We start from the raw sequence: 17,226 nt of genomic DNA, 5'->3' as shown, positions 1-17,226 counted from the left end.
CCACCCATCTAGAGCTTGCATCCATAAACAATAGGCACTGAGTGGCCCTGTAGGCTGTGCTCTAATGCTTCTGGCTACAAGATCAGAGTATATGTGACTGTTGTTAAGCTTCCTTGATGTGAAACCAGATAGTTCTCCCTATAGTTTCAAGCAGGTAATTTTACCTTTGTTGAAGATGTATAAAATGAGTCTAACACCTTTTAAATATAGCAATACATTGAACATTTGACAATAACTGGCATGTGGAGTTTTTTGGTTTTTGCTAATTAAATATCCTCAGTTATTTCAGCCATTCATCAAAAGACAAGATTTTTAAATAATTTTTCTGAAGTTGTACAGTTTTTTCTAAATCACATCTAGTATTGTACCTCAAATTAAAAACACTATTCCAACTATGGCTTGAGTATTAGGAAAAGGAATTTCCATTTTCTAGAATCTAGTCTTCTTTGCAATGTAAATGCAATATATATTAGTCCTTTCTTTAAAAAAGATCCCATTGTTGACTAGTACTGAATTGAACTAAAATTTCTAGTTGTTTTTTGCATGTATTCTAATAATCCCTATCTATACCATCCTAAAATTCTATAAAGAGTACATGCAAAATACATGATAAGAAGACACCTCATATTTTTCTTCCAAAATCTTTCTCATATTTGGGGAATAAGATTAGTTTTCTGACCTCCACCACCACCATGAAGTCCAATTAACATAAACCATTCATAGTCTTCTGCTTCTCTGGCCACAGAGGTAGAATGAATTCTAAATTTTGGCCACCGTATCACTCCCCTGGGATTATTTGAATCATAAATGAAGGAAGAGAGTTTTCACAGTTTTCAGTCTTGGAGAAGTTGTTGAGGTATAGGTATGTTATGTTCTTATTCTTACCTTGTGAGGTAGTAGGCCTGGCTGAAGGAAACTAGGACAAGCAGAGTAGCAGAATTCCAGGTGGAATGATATTGGTAGCTGCCCAGTCCTTCAGGTATTTTGATCTGGAATTCTAGTAAAGAAAATGATTCAGACCAAATTAACAACTTTTCACAGACTTATGAATCCTGTGTTTATTAATTATAGGAAACATGTTACTCTTATTTTCAACTGAATGAAAATTTAATCATTATGATATTTGATTAATATGCCATGGCATTAATATATACATATACATAGGATATAGGGTGATTATATACTTATAGGAAAGAGTCATTAGAAATAACAGCAGTTGAATCACCATACTGGACACGTGAAACTCATATTACACTGTATTAGTTAACTAAAAGGAATTTGAATAAAAACTTAAAAAAAGAGAGAAATAACAGTGGTAACTTCCCTACTAATTGACTCAAAGCATGCAAACTTGGTGTTTTCTATTAATATCTAAGATAACTAAATATCTTAGTTAGAAGTTTCTTGAATTTTCCTCTGGTCAACTGGAATCATTGGTTGCCCTAGAGCGATGGAAGAGATTCAAGAGATAACCACATTATGAATGTCCTTTGATGAGGAATAAAGTAATGATCTCCATAAAATTATTCTCTCCCTCACACACATACACACATACATATGTACACACACACACACACACACACCCCACTCAAGTACACTCATTTTCTATTTTTTAAGCCTAGAACACTTTGAGAGGATAATGGACCCTGGAAATCACTCTACAGTGACTGAGTTCATCCTTGCTGGGCTAACCCAACAACCAGAGCTCCAGCTGCCCCTTTTCTTCCTCTTCCTAGGAATCTATGTGGTCACTGTGACGGGGAACCTGGGCATGATCACGCTGATAGCGCTCAGTGCTCACTTGCACACCCCCATGTACTACTTCCTCAGCAATTTGTCTTTCATTGATCTCTGCCATTCCACTGTCGTTACCCCCAAAATGCTGGTGAACTTTGTGACACAGAAGAACATCACTCCTTACTCTGAATGCATGACTCAGCTCTATTTCTTCAGCATTTTTGCTATAGCAGAGTGTCACATGTTGGCTGCAATGGCGTATGACCGCTATGCTGCCATCTGTAACCCCTTGCTTTACAATGTGATCATGTCTTCTCACATCTGCTTCCGGCTCACAGTAGGAGTTTATATTTTGGGCATCATTGGATCTATAATCCACACGGGCTTTATGATGAGACTCCTTTTCTGCAAGAGCAATGTGGTTAACCATTATTTCTGTGATCTCTTCCCACTCTTGGAGCTCTCCTGTTCCAGCATCCACATCAATGAATTATTAGTTCTAGTCTTGAGTGCACTTAACATCCTGACTCCTGCCTTGACTATCCTTGCCTCCTACATCTTCATCCTCTCCAGCATCCTCCGCATCCACTCCACTGAGGGCAGGTCCAAAGCCTTCAGCACCTGCAGCTCGCACATCTCAGCCGTTGCTGTCTTCTATGGATCTGCTGCATTCATGTACCTGCAGCCATCCTCTGTGAGCTCCATGGACCAAGGGAAAGTGTCCTCTGTGTTTTATACGATCATTGTGCCCATGATGAACCCCCTGATCTACAGTCTGAGGAATAAGGATGTCAAATTTGCCCTGAAGATAATTCTAGACAGTAGAAAATGTGCATGAATAGAATCAGTATCATGATGTCATATCAGAAACTGTTCTTTGATTTGCTAAGATACATAACGTGTTAGGTCTATTGTTCAAATGTTTGGAAATTCAATGACACTCCCCCATATAACACATCTCCTAAATTCTCCTTCAGGCCACTCTTTTGAACCTTATTAGAGTGATTATGTGTAAAGAAATACTAAGAATAAAATCAAGGACTCTTGAGTATGAAAGGAACCTTAGTTTTATTTTCAATGACAGTACAAACAATAAGAATAATGATAATGATGATGATAATTTTAAAGATAATAGTAGTTTGTACATTATTAAGATTTTGTGAAACATCAAGCACCATGCCCTGCACTTTAAATGGATAACTTAATTAACGATATTTACTTACCAAATATTTACAGTTTTCCCTCAAGACAAGCCCTAGTATTATTTCCCTTTCAAAGATGAAATAGAACCTTATTTAGTTTGAGTAAATGCCCTATGTCCCAAACATAATAAATGATTGATCCTAGAAAGTCTGGTTCCAGGACCCATGATTTTACTTAAATGATACTTTGGTCTCATGTAACTGTGGATAGACCTAAGACAACCTCAAGATTTTCCTTCTACACATACAGCACCCCCAGTTCCTTATATAACAGTGCTGTTTTCCTACAGATACCTACATAATTATTTTCACTTTTATTTCATTTGATAGGATCAAAATCTTTCAAACCTGGGCAGATCAAAGCAATTGGGTCACATTAAGTCTTGTAAAATTCAATTCTCTGTCTCTGTACACATTATATGTATACATATTATATATATATATACACACATATATATGTATATACATATATTTAATCTCCTGAATCACTACATATACCCTGACAAAGTGAAAACTATGGTTTCTGTGAATCTCAGTAATTTTCATTATTTTGTAATCATTTATGGAAAGGTCTTTCTATATCCTTCCCGTTTCTGTCTTAACCTCCAACTCTCTTAGCTCTCTTCCCACTCATTTTATTCAGCACACTGAGGAAACAGGCAGTCCTAGTCTGCTCACTTGTAAAGTTGCATTTCGGACACACAGTTTCTCCCATAAACATCCCAGAATCCAGCAGCCACTGCTATTCCAAAGTTAAAAGCAGCTTTGTGATGTGTGGTGTGTAAAACCTTGCTTGCATCTGAAAGAATTACAGATAGTGAAAGGGATTCAAAACAACAGATCATCTGATGCCTTGCTCCTCAGGGTAGTCCACGGACCAGCAGCATGGGCAAAATCTGAGAGTGTGTTACGGTGCATTATCTCAAGCCATACACTGGTTTTACTAAATCAAGACTCTGCTTTTGAACAAGATTCCCAGGTTATTCCTGTGCACGTTAAAGTCTGTTTTGGGGCCCATGGGTGGCTCAGTCAGCTGGGTGATCAACTCTAGATTTCAGCTCAGGTCATGATCTCAGGGTTGTGAGATCAAGCCCCACATCAGGCTCCCTCCTCAGTGAGGAGTCTGCCTGAAGATTCTCTCCCTCCGACCCTTCCCCCATTTGTGCGTGCGCGCTCGCTCGCACTCTCTCTCTTTCTCCCCTTCTCCAAAATAAATAAATAAATCTTTAAAAAAGAGTTTGACAGGTTTTAAAAAAATTATTATCAGACCTCAAGATTATGATTTAATTGATATGGGGTGCCACCTGGATATAGAGATTTTTTTAAACTCCCTTGATTATTTTTTTTTTAAAGATTTTATTTATTTATTTGACAGAGAGACAGCCAGCGAGAGAGGGAACACAGCAGGGGAGTGGGAGAGGAAGAAGCAGGCTCCCAGCGGAGGAGCCTGATGTGGGACTCGATCCCAGAACGCCGGGATCACGCCCTGAGCCGAAGGCAGACGCTTAACGACTGCGCCACCCAGGCGCCCCTCCCTTGATTATTTTAAATGTACTGTTATAAATGAGAAACATTAATGTAACCCAACACTAATGTAAAACTAAACTTCTCTAAAAGGAATTGAACTTAACATATTTAATGATATTTTATAAGAGCTCCCCTGATGTGAGCATCTAATTTACCTTAAATCACACTGTAATAAATCTTCCAATTATTCCAGCTTTGGGGGAAAAAATCAAAAATATGTAAGAAAGAAGAATAAATTAATATGGAACACTGGTGACTAAAATAAAATAGTTTCTTTAAATATACAATTTAGCAAAGTGGGATTATTATTAATGAGGACCTCGAAAAAGCAAATATTACATCAAAATTCTGAATTCTTATCCTACAACTTTAATACCAATTTTATACAGATTTGACTTTTGAATCAAGTAAGTATATTACCTATTTATGCTAAAATAAGCATTTATTTATGTAAGAAAAATGATTCAATTCACTATTTTAAAATTCTGGCTCTATTAACAGAAAGATACCTGTCAGGATATGCCTTGATCCTCTAAAGCCCGCCATTCACAGTGTGGACGGGGAACCAGTGGCACTGACTAGGAGCTTGTAAGAAATGCAGAATCTGAAACCCCACTCAGACCCGCTGCATCTGAACCTACATTAAAAAAAAAAAATCCTCAGGTGATCCTGTGAAAAATCTTTATCCCTAATTGATAAATTCCAAATTGACAAAGAATCCCTAGAATGGATCTCTAGAGGAAAAAGTTAAACAATGGGAAATGCTAACTGCAAGTACTTCTTTTCTCAAAAGCTTGTTCCCTGAGACATGGAAATCCTCAAGAGTATTTGTCTCCACGTTGATTGGTGCCTGGCGTGTCTGAATCCAGGACCAACCTTCAGGGCTCAGGGATGAGAACCGCTCAGAGGCCAGTGAAGGAGAGCAGTTTGCTACCCTGAAGCCAGATACATGCAAACTGAGGGCCTACAATTGGAGACACTGACCTGTGACCTCAAAGACTATGATTCACTAATTCTAGTGTTAGAATAGGAAATCTGTAATAAAAATCTCTCCAGATGAGTTGAGAGAATATGGACAGTTGATGAATAAAAAGGTTTGAGAATATTTCTAGAGATCTAGGAGCCACTAAGAAAAGATTTTTTACAAAACATAAGCATCAGATATTAGGATAGAGGGGAGGCAGTGATCATGATTTAAGTAAAGCGATGGCAAATGTCATATAATCGTTGAGATAACATCCAAGATTGATAATCTGGAAATAGAAGATATGTGAATTATTTAGAGCTGTGGAGGTAAACTTCAGAAGACATGGAAAGAGAAACTGTTTATCAGAGCTATGCAGAGATTAAATTGTCCCTCGAGTAAAAGACTGAGTGTAGGGAGGGCGATTCAGGACGTATCGTTTTCTCATTATAATCACGTTTACATTTTACAGTCATAAGTTTTATGAATACTGTAATCTCTCCAGGTGACTCTGATGACCAAACATGTGGGGAAATCCTGAACGAACAAACACTCACGTATGCTCTGCATCTGACTCTAAAGCAACAGTCCACAGAACTCTGTCTCACAGGCACACAATGAGAGCTTATGCCTCTTACCTGTGTGAAACGATGAACTGTGTCTGTGTCATGTTTATGCTGAGCAAATGAAATATTGGCCTTCACATAAAATTTCTCTGAGTTGAGACAGGTTGGATTCTAGAAAGAAAGGTGTTTCCTGATCCTATATGTAGATTTTAAATGGACACAGATGCTAAGAGAAAGGGGTATAGAGCATGAGAACAGCACATTAAAATAACTACCTTGAGTTTCCAGATTCCAATATTGTGAGCTCTTGAAAATCATGCTCTCCAGGATGGATCCTTTAACTGAGCTAATATTTTCCATAAATCCTAAGAGAACCCCAAATACAGCCAAATGATCCCACTGGTACTTACTGTTTATTTCGCCTTAAGGTATTGGTTTTCTGAGTTTAAATGTTATATCCAGGGCTCATTTGGTAGCGAGAGTAACCAGAGAGTAGCTGGGGCTAGATGTAAGCAGACCCTCCAAGTTTGAATAGCCCCTAAAGGATTCATGGTAGGAAAATGGAAAGTACATTGTGTCTTGTTTTATGCAAGTTTCAAAAGGATCAAATGTTGAAAGTCTGTGAAGACATTTGGATTGTCTCAGGGATAATGTATCTCTATTGTTCCTCAACACATCTCTTTTAATTCTAGAGGAAAATAAGTCATTATCTTTCCTTGTTAGACTTGTTAGGAACTTCTCATAGGGTTATGGCAATATCTAGCAGGTGCTTTTATTCAGCTCCCAAGTTAAAACATTCCAAGTAATGCTGTTTTATGAGTACATCATGAAATCTAGTTAGTAGAAGTCAATGAAAATAAAACTTTCAAATCTTAACGTATGAAGATTGATTTTTTTAAAATATTTTTTTATTATATTATGTTAGTCACCATACAGTACATCCCTGGTTTTTTATGTAAAGTTCGATGATTCATTAGTTGCATGTAACACTCAGTGCACCATGCAATACATGCCCTCCTTACTACCCATCACCAGCCTATCCCATTCCCCCACCCCCCTCCCCTCCGAAGCCCTCAGTTTGTTTCTCAGAGTCCATAGTCTCTCATGCTTCACTTCCCCCTCGGATTACCCCCCCTTTCTTTATCCCTTTCTTCTCCTACCGATCTTCCTAGTTCTTAAGTTCCATAGATGAGAGAGATAATGCTAAGTGAAATAAGTCAAGCAGAGAAAGACAATTATCATATGGTTTCTCTCATATGAAGATTGTTTTCCCTGACTTTCTACTTATCCTTTTTGGGACATCAGTTCAGAAAATTCTTTCAGTGTATGTTTTAAAAGTTCCATGAATTTTTTAACTTTTAAATAGCTTGGCATGGAATTCACTGGAGCTCTAACAGAATCTAATACTTCCTTGTTTTCAATCCATCATTTAGCAAGAACAATGAATCTCACCTATGGGACACTATCAAACACTTGAAAACCAATAGGGAAAAAGAGAAGTTTTGATTGTTTCTTTTCCCAAAGGTTGATACTCATGGGATGAGGTGCTAGTGGAAGGCCATTATCATTACTTGTTCCTAATAAGACTCTTGGCATCACTACCCAGTGTATAAAATCATCATATCATATCAACCAACCTTTGCAGAAAGCAATCGGCTTCATTAGAGATCAGGCTCAGTGACCCCAAATTATTGCCATGAAGACTTTTAGTCCAACACCCCCTCGGCACCAAGGAGTCTTGCAAGGTTAGTACTCAGAACTATCCACCAGCATCATCAGAGTCATTTTTCCCTTCAGAGGAATAGAGGAGAAAATTACACATGGCTGCAGTTTTGGGGAGTAGGAGGGATATGTCTGAATATGTCCTGGTCTGTAACTTTTAAAATTTTAGAATTCTCTAGCTCCCTCCCAGTGCACTTAGAGATGCACACAGTTCTTTATTTCTATGTGTTATCACTCTAGTATCACATTCTCTGAATACAATTATGGCAAACACATTTTATTTACTCACTTCAACCCAGGCAGCGTGAGGGCTTTGTTCACTTATACTGAGTATGTGTTAGGGTATCTCTAACCTCCTTTTAATGCTTGAATTAAAAACACATATTTACTGATATTTGCTCTGTGTAAGGCACTGTGCCAAGCACTTCCCTAAGTTTACAGTCTCGAGAAGAAGAACCAGTCATTAACTCATAATAATACAGAATTATATACATGCAAAGCGTAAACATAAGAAACGTGGTCATGGGCATGTAGAAAATGCACTGGGTGTTATACGCAAGTAATGAATCATGGAACTTTACATCAAAAACTAGGGATGTACCATATGGTGACCAACATAATGTAATAAAAAATTATTTAAAAAAAAGAAAATGGTATTATTAACTGGAACTTTCACTATTGGAGCCCTTAACTAAAGGGCCCTAACTATTAAAAAGATTTCACAAGGCACAGAGAATAAATGAAAAAAAAAAAAAAGCTAAAAGAATATGATCAGAGTCTATCTAATGCTTTTTTTGTGAAATAGCTAAATTATGTGATACTTGCTGGGGCATAAATAAGAAAACTTTTCTTTTTTGTTACCAGATGATATAAATCTTTGAATGACAAGGAAATTAGCTTGGACTTTATTTGAAGACTATGAAGAATATTGATGATTTTAGGAAGTTAATATTGAGTGAAAAATTCCAAATCTCTTTATTTCTGTATGTATTAAGGTAGGAAGGAGCAACAAGAAGATGTACTAAGGAAAGAAAATTAAGTTTGGCCATCATTAAGGAACCAAAATGTTGGTCGAATAAAATATAAAACAGAGCAAAACTCAAAAGATTAAAATTAAAGTAACATTGACATTATTAAGTTCTTAACAAGAGCCAGGAACTGTGCTTAGCACCTTGTAGGTATCATTTAACTTAGTTTTCACTGGCGATAGATAACAGCAACTTTTGCTTTTCAGAGAACTGGAGAATGGATGTAATTATCCCAAGGTGGCACAGCAAGTTTGGGGTTGAGTTGAGATTTCAATTTATCTTGTCTAACTTAATAATCGAGACCTACTAGAATTAGAGGATCATGAAACAGTGGAACTGGAAGAGGTGATAAGGATGATTTAATCCTACCACCCATCAGGTGTTTGTGTCCTTAAACGAAATCTGCTTGGAAAGTGGTTATTCAGGCTATGCTCAAACATTTCTTTTTTCTTTCTTTCTTTTTCTTTCTCTTTTTTCTTTCTTTTTTTTATTATGTTAGTCACCAAACAGTACATGATTAGTTTTTGATGTAGTGTTCCACGATTCATTGTTTGCTTATAACACCCAGTGCTCCATGTAATACGTGCCCTCCTTAATACCCATCACTGGGCTAGCCCATCCCCCAAGCCCCCTCCCCTCTGAAAACCTCAGATTGTTTTCCAGAGTCCATAGTCTCTTGGGGTTCATCTCCCTCTCTGATTTACCCCCCTTCATTTTTCTCTTCCTTCTCCTAATGTCCTCCATGCTATTCCTTACATTCCACAAATAAGTGAAACCATATGATAATTGTCTTTCTCTGTTTGACTTACTTCACTTAGCATAATCTCCTCCAGGTCCTTTCACGTTCATGCAAATGTTGGGTAATCATCCTTTCTGATGGCTGAGTAATATTCCATTGTATATATGGACCACATCTTCTTTATCCATTCGTCTGTTGAAGGGTATCTCCGCTCCTTCCACAGTTTGGCTATTGTGGGCAATGCTGCTATGAACATCGGGGTGCAGGTGCCCCTTCTTTTCACTACATCTGTATCTTTGGGGTAAATATCTAGTAGCGCAATTGCTGGGTCAGAGGGTAGCTCTGTTTTTAACTTTTTGAGGAAACTTCACATTGTTTTCCAGAGTGGCTGTACCAACTTGCATTCCCACCAACAGTGTAAGAGGGCCCCCCTTTCTCCACATCCTCTCCAACATTTGTCGTTTCCTGCCTTGTCAATTTTTGCCATTCTAACTAGTGTAAGGTGGTATCTCAATGTGGTTTTGATTTGAATTTCCCTGATGGCTAATGATGTTGAACATTTTTTCAAACATTTCTGACTGGAAGATCAGGGTATGTCTAGACTGTTCATCTTTGTTGTGAAACCAAATATTTCTGTCCAGACTTTCAAGCAGTTAATTTTATTTCTTTCTTTTGGAGACATAGGCAGTTAAGTACAGTACCTCTTAACTAAAGCAATTTGTTGAACACTGAGGTACCTGTCATGTGCCACATGAATTTTTGCTTTGCCAGCAAAATATCTTCAGTTATTTGAGCCATTCTTAAAATGAAAAATTCCAGATTGTTCTTTCTGCAGTTGGCCAATTTTTCTATTGTCACATAAAGTATTATACTCTGAACTAAAAACACTAATCCAACTGTTGCTTGAATGATAAGTAAGAATATGAATTGCATTTTCTAGAATGTACTCATTTTCTTTCTTTCTTTCTTTCTTTCTTTCTTTCTTTCTTTCTTTCTTTCTTTCTTTCTTTCTTTCTTCTTTCTTTTAGATTTTATTTATTTACTTGAGAAAGAGAGACCAAGCGAGAGAGAGCAAGAGCAGAGAGCAGGAAGGGGGGAGGGGTCATAGAGAGAGAGGGAAAGGTCCCATCTCAGGACTCCCGGGATCATGACCTGAGCCAAAGGCAGACGCTTAACAGACTGAGCCACTCAGGCTCCCTGAATGTACTCATTTTCTTTTCAAATCTAAACCAAAGTTACATTAATTTTTTAAAAAACATGTCACATTCTAGATTAGCGTAATCAGATAAAATAACCTAAAATTTCTAATTGTATTTGCACGTGCACTAGTAATTCACATCTTCATCATCTTGGAATTCTGTAGAGGGCACAGGTAAAATACATAATTTAAGAAAAGACCGGCATAACACCTAAAGTTTGTCTTCAAAAACCCTTCTTATATTTTGAGAATATGAATAATTTTCTGACCTCCACCACTTCAACCGTGAAATCCAAATTGTTTAGACCAATCATGGACTACTGTATGCCTGGTCGCATTGGTGAAATGAACACAGCCTCCATTTAGTATCATGGCCTAAATGGCCTAAACCGGCTGGGATGATTCCTTATTCTGGGAAAAGCTGTTGAGACATAAGTGCCATGTCTGGCAAGCAGTTATGTTTCTGCTCATGGGATGATAGGCCTGGAGGAAGAGACCTGGGGTATGTAGCAGAGATTCTTAGGTGAAAAGACACCAGGAGTTGTCCAGTCCTTCAGCTATTCTGAGTTGGGATACTAGTAAAGAAAATAGCTCAACAAACATAATGACTTTTTTGCAGGTTTATAAATCCTATATGTATTCAGTATAGAAAGCATATGTTACTCTTATTTATTCTGAATAAGTTGAAACTGCCATTTGATAAGCATCACATTAACATATACATATAGAACATGGAGGAAGAAAGAAGCCTCAGAAATAACAGTAATAATGCCCCTTCTGACTGACTTAAAAAAATCCAGAAATTGCTGTTTTCTCTTAACAAGTTATGAAATATCTTAATTATGAGGTTCTTGAAGTCTATAATTCCTTCTCCAGTTCAACCAGAACCACTGATTGATCAGCAGTAAAGACTCAAGAGATCCCTGCATTATTGAATCTCCTCTGGTCAGGAACAAAATCATGATCTCCATGGAATTATTCTCCTCACATATACTCACACAAACACACACGTACACACTCAAATACACACACACACACACACAGAATTTCATTTTCTCTTTTTTAAACTTAGAATCCTCTGTGGAGATAATGGACCCTGGAAATCACTCTACAGTGACTGAGTTCATCCTTGCTGGGCTAACACAACAACCAGAACTCCAGCTGCCCCTTTTCTTCCTCTTCCTAGGAATCTATGTGGTCACTGTGGTGGGGAACCTGGGCATGATCACGCTGATAGCGCTCAGTGCTCACTTGCACACCCCCATGTACTACTTCCTCAGCAATTTGTCTTTCATCGATTTCTGCCATTCCACTGTCGTTACCCCCAAAATGCTAGTGAACTTCGTGACACAGAAGAACATCACTCCCTACTCTGAATGCATGACTCAGCTCTATTTCTTCCTCTTTTTTATTATTTCAGAGTGTCACATGTTGGCTGCAATGGCGTATGACCGCTATGCTGCCATCTGTAACCCCTTGCTTTACAATGTGATCATGTCTTCTCACATCTGCTTCCGGCTCACAGTAGGAGTTTATATTTTGGGCATCATTGGATCTACGATCCACACGGGCTTTATGATGAGACTCCTTTTCTGCAAGAGCAATGTGGTTAACCATTATTTCTGTGATCTCTTCCCACTCTTGGGGCTCTCCTGTTCCAGCATCCACATCAATGAATTATTAGTTCTAGTCTTGAGTGCACTTAACATCCTGACTCCTGCCTTGACTATTCTTGCCTCCTACATCTTCATCCTCTCCAGCATCCTCCGCATCCGCTCCACTGAGGGCAGGTCCAAAGCCTTCAGCACCTGCAGCTCGCACATCTCAGCCGTTGCTGTCTTCTATGGATCTGCTGCATTCATGTACCTGCAGCCATCCTCTGTGAGCTCCATGGACCAAGGGAAAGTGTCCTCTGTGTTTTATACCATCCTTGTGCCCATGCTGAACCCCCTGATCTACAGTCTGAGGAATAAGGATGTCAAAGTTGCCCTGAGGAAAATTCTGGAAAGTAGGAAATGTGCATGAATAGAATCAGTATCATGATGTCATATCAGAAACAGTTTTTTGATTTGCTAAGATATATAACGTGTTAGGTTTATTGTTCAAATGTTTGGAAATTCAGTGACACTCCCCCATATAACACATCTTCTAAATTCTCCTTCAGGCCACTCCTTTGAACCTTATTAGAGTGATTATGTGTGGAGAAATGCTAAGAATAAAATCAAAGACTCTTGAGTATGAAAGGAGCCTTAGTTTTATTTTTAACAGCACAAACAACAAGAACAATGATGATGAAGGTAATAATTATAACATGTGTTATTGAAATTTTATGAAATAGCTAAATATTGTGCCCAGCACTTTAAGTGAATAACCTCCTTTAATATTTACAGTACTCCCTCAGGGAAGACCCTAGTAATATTTCCCATTGAAAAATAAGGAAATAGAAGTTTATTTAGTTTGATTAAATGCCCTGGTCCCAAACATAATAAACGATCAGCCTAAAAAATTGACTCCAGGACCCACAATTTTATTCAAAGTGGTACTTTGGTCCCAGGTGACTGTGGCTAAGTCTAAGACATCTTGAGAATTTCCTTCTACACATACGTCATCCTCAGTTCCCTACATGACTGGTGCTTTCTTATAAATAATTTCAGTGGTATTTTCACTTTTATTTCACTTGATACAATGAAAATAATCAAAATCTCTCAAACCTGTAATGATCAAAGCCAAAAAAATAACAAACATGGAGACTTGTAGAGTCTCATTATAGGTCTTCATTATAGAGTTTCAAGTTATTACACTCAAGGGCAACACTTTTTATAAAAGCAGCCCAAACAACATTGTCTTATCTTTACACCAGTGATGCTGCAGCTGTTTGTGAAGTAACTGCTATAGAATTCAAATATCCTGCTCAGTTTTGTCGTTTTCATGTGGTTCATGCTGTTTTGTCCAATAATTGAGAAACAGTTGCCATTTCATGTCAATGTTTTCTTTGAAATATCTCTTCTTTCCTTTCATATTTTGTTTTTCTCTTTTTAGGCTTTTAACAGCTTGTAACTATGGATTTACATAATATTCTGAAAACTCAGTTGTCCTTTGTCTCTTACCAGTTCAAACCCTCCACCTCATTATTGCCAGATCAATGTCCTTAGGATAGTGTGCTGTGTCATTCACCTGATATAGCAAATTGCAGTGTTTACCTAAATTTTCAAAATATAGGACAGAAGTATATATATTTTTACCACCTTTGTATTCCATTATCTGTTCATTCAATGATGTCAAGCATTCATTTTCAAAAAGTCCTCGTAGTTTTTCTTTGACTTAATTTTCATGTCAAAAAAAAAAAAAAGAAAGAAAAGGAAAGGAAAGGAAAATAGCTACAATTGCAGCTCCTTAGGCTTGAGTGCTAGTCCAGTGCTCTGCCCAACAGACACAAATGGACTCACGCAGGACAAACAAAAATGTCTTGATGGGTAGACCCTTGAGTCACTGGAGCTTCAGCTCCTATTCAAAATACAGACTAAGGGAAAGGTAACGGTCTCTTCATGAGGGGAAAAGCCTCTGCAGATCCAGAAAACCAAGTCATATTTTGGGTAATATTGTAAAGCTACTAAAAGAGAGAAGTAGACAGAGGACGGTTCATGAATCATCTCTGGATCACTACATCACTCATTTTTAAAAAAATTTTTAAAAGATTTGTATTTATTTATTTGAGAGAGAGACAGTGAGCTTGAGTGGCGGGGAGGGGCGGAGGGAGAGGGAGGCAGACTCCCCACTAGCAGGGAGGCTGATATGGGGCTCAATCCCAGGAGTCCGGGATCATGACCTGAACCAAAGTCAGAAGCTTAACCAACTGAGCCACCCAGGCATCCCCATCACTCCTTATTTTAGTGAATCAAGCTGCTAAACGTTTTTTAAGCAGGGAAGTGAAACAATTAGTTTTGCATGTTAGTAGAATCACACTTAAGTTGATGTGGAAGATGGATGGAAAGGCAATAAGGCTGAATCAAGACCAGTCAGCAGCCATTTGATTATTTAAACAAGACACTGCACACAGTGACAGTGGAGCTAGAAAGGGAGGAGACTCTCAAGAGATTTTTGAAAAGTGGATTGTTCAGACATGGCTGAATTGAGGTTAGCTGAAGGTACAGGAGACTATGAGGATGGATGCAAAATTCTAGTTTGGATTATTAGATGGATGGATGGTAGAACTCTCAAGATGGAGCTCATTAACCCTAGATAATAATTTATAGCAACACAATTGGGACATGTAAGTCTTGGTAACATTCAAACTTGGTCTCCTTGTTTCTCTTTCTTTCTACACGTATGCTCTCCTGAATCAGTACGTATATCCTCACAGGATGGAAATTGAGCATCTGTGAGTCTCAGTAATTTTCATTATTGTACAATCATTTATAGAAAGATCTGTTCGTTTCTGCCTTTAACCAAGTTCCAACACTCTTCCCACTTCTTTTATTCTGCGCACTGAGGAAACAGTCTTAGACTGCTCACCTGTAAGCACATAGTATTCTCCCATAAACATTTGAGAATCCAGCAGCCACAGCTATTCCAAAGCTAAAAGCAGCTTTGTGATGCATGGACATGTGGGAACTTGCTTGACTCCGAAAGAATTATGGTGGGATTCCCAACAAGAGATCATCTAACACCTTGTTCCTAAGGTGGTCCGTAGACCAGTCACATTGGAATAGCCTGAGAATTTGTTAAAAATGCATAATCTTAAGACATACACTAGATTTACTAATTCACAATCTGCACTTGAATGAGATTCCTGGGTTACTTCTATACACATTAAAGTTTGAGAAGCTTTTAGCAAATTTTGATATCTGACCTCAGACTTAGTATGGAGTGCACCCTGGGTATCAAGGTTAAAAATAAGACTTTTGATGTTCTGAAATGTGCATCTAAAATTGAGAAACACTAATGTAACCCAACCTTAAATTTCTTTAAAGAGAATTGAACCTGATATATTTAGCCATATTTTATAAAAGTTCCCCTCTCTTGTGAGTGTCCAATTTACCTTGATTCAAATTGATACACTTTTAACTATTCCTGGTTGTGACAAAAATGTGTGAAAATATATAAAAAAGGAAAAGGAATATGAAATGTAGATGCTTAATAATAAAACACTTTCTCTAAATGCACAATTTAACAAGTGGAATTATTAATAACAAGGACCTCAAAAAAACAATATTACATCAATATTCTGAATTCTTGTCCCCTAACCTCAAAATTCAATTGTACATAGATTTGACTTTTGAGTAAAGTAAGTATATTGCCTACTTATGCATAAAACAAATTAAACATATTTTGTGCAAGGAAATAAATGGTTTAATTCATTATTTTAAAATTTGTAACTCTAGTCAGCATAGGATACTTTGTCAGGATGTGCCTTGATCCTCTAAATCCTGCTATTCACAGTGGGGACTAAGCACTGGGAACAAAAGCACTGGCTAAGAGTTTGTAAGAAATGCATAATCTCAAATCCCACTCAGACCCTCTGGATCAGAATCTGCATTAAAAAAAAGAATGCTTCATCAAGATAAAAGCTTCTGCACAGCCAAGGAAACAGTCAAAAAAACTAAGAGGCAGCCCACTGAATGGGAGAATATATTTGCAAATGACACTACAGATAAAAGACTGGTATCCAAGATCTACAAAGAACTTCTCAAACTCAATACACAAGTAACAAATAAACAAATCATAAAATGGGCAGAAGATATGAATAGACACTTTTCCAATGAAGACATACAAATGGCTAACAGACACATGAAAAAATGTTCAAAATCATTAGCCATCAGGGAAATTCAAATCAAAACCATACTGAGATACCACCTTATGCCAGTTAGAATGGCAAAAATCGACAAGGCAAGAAACAACAATTGTTGGAGAGGATGTGGAGAAAGGGAATCCCTCCTACATTGTTGGTGGGAATGCAAGTTGGTACAGCCACTCTGGAAAACAGTGTGGAGGTCCCTTAAAAAGTTAAAAATAGAGCTACCCTATGATCCAGCAATTGATCCAACTGCTGGGTATTTACCCCAAAGATACAGATGTAGTGAAGAGAAGGGCCATATGCACCCCAATGTTCATAGCAGCATTGTCCACAATAGCTAAATCGTGGAAGGAGCCAAGATGCCCTTCAACAGATGACTGGATTAAGAAGATGTGGTCCATATAAACAATGGAATATTACTCAGCTATCAAAAAGAACGATTTCTCAACATTTGCTGCAACATGGACGGTACTGGAGGAGATAATGCTAAGTGAAATAAGTCAAGCAGAGAAAGACAATTATCATATAGTTTCTCTCATCTATGGAACATAAGAACTAGGAAGATCGGTAGGAGAAGAAAGGGATAAAGAAAGGGGGGGGTAATCAGAAGGGGGAATGAAGCATGAGAGACTATAGACTCTGAGAAACAACCTGAGGGCTTCAGAGGGGAGGGGGTGGGGGAATGGGATAGGCTGGTGATGAGTAGTAAGGAGGGCACATATTGCATGGTGCACTGGGTGTTATACGCA

The 17,226-nt window shown here is 37.9% G+C and overlaps 1 protein-coding gene and 1 pseudogene across 1 annotated transcript; both read left to right on the top strand.

The window, feature by feature from the left end:
* The first annotated feature begins 295 nt into the window (after window positions 1-295).
* Window positions 296-2,575, top strand: LOC123792399 (olfactory receptor 8G3-like). The gene is made up of 2 exons (XM_045797552.2): window positions 296-308; window positions 1,572-2,575. The coding sequence occupies exon 2, from the start codon at window positions 1,640-1,642 to the stop codon at window positions 2,573-2,575; it is 936 nt and encodes a 311-aa protein (XP_045653508.2). The 5' UTR covers window positions 296-308; window positions 1,572-1,639.
* A 9,194-nt stretch (window positions 2,576-11,769) lies between these two features.
* LOC123792400 (olfactory receptor 8G3-like) lies at window positions 11,770-12,712 on the top strand (annotated as a pseudogene).
* The last annotated feature ends 4,514 nt before the right edge of the window (window positions 12,713-17,226 follow it).

The sequence above is a fragment of the Ursus americanus genome, chromosome 16, assembly GCF_024610735.1.
Source record: "Ursus americanus isolate L20-20 chromosome 16, mUrsAme1.1.p, whole genome shotgun sequence".
Classification (NCBI taxonomy): Eukaryota; Metazoa; Chordata; class Mammalia; order Carnivora; family Ursidae; genus Ursus; species Ursus americanus.
This window is presented reverse-complemented; position numbering and strand designations above follow the sequence as displayed.

What these genes read in the sequence shown, in the direction of transcription:
- LOC123792399 (XM_045797552.2), top strand. Translation starts at nt 1,640, where the DNA reads ATGGACCCTGGAAATCACTCTACAGTGACTGAGTTCATCCTTGCTGGG.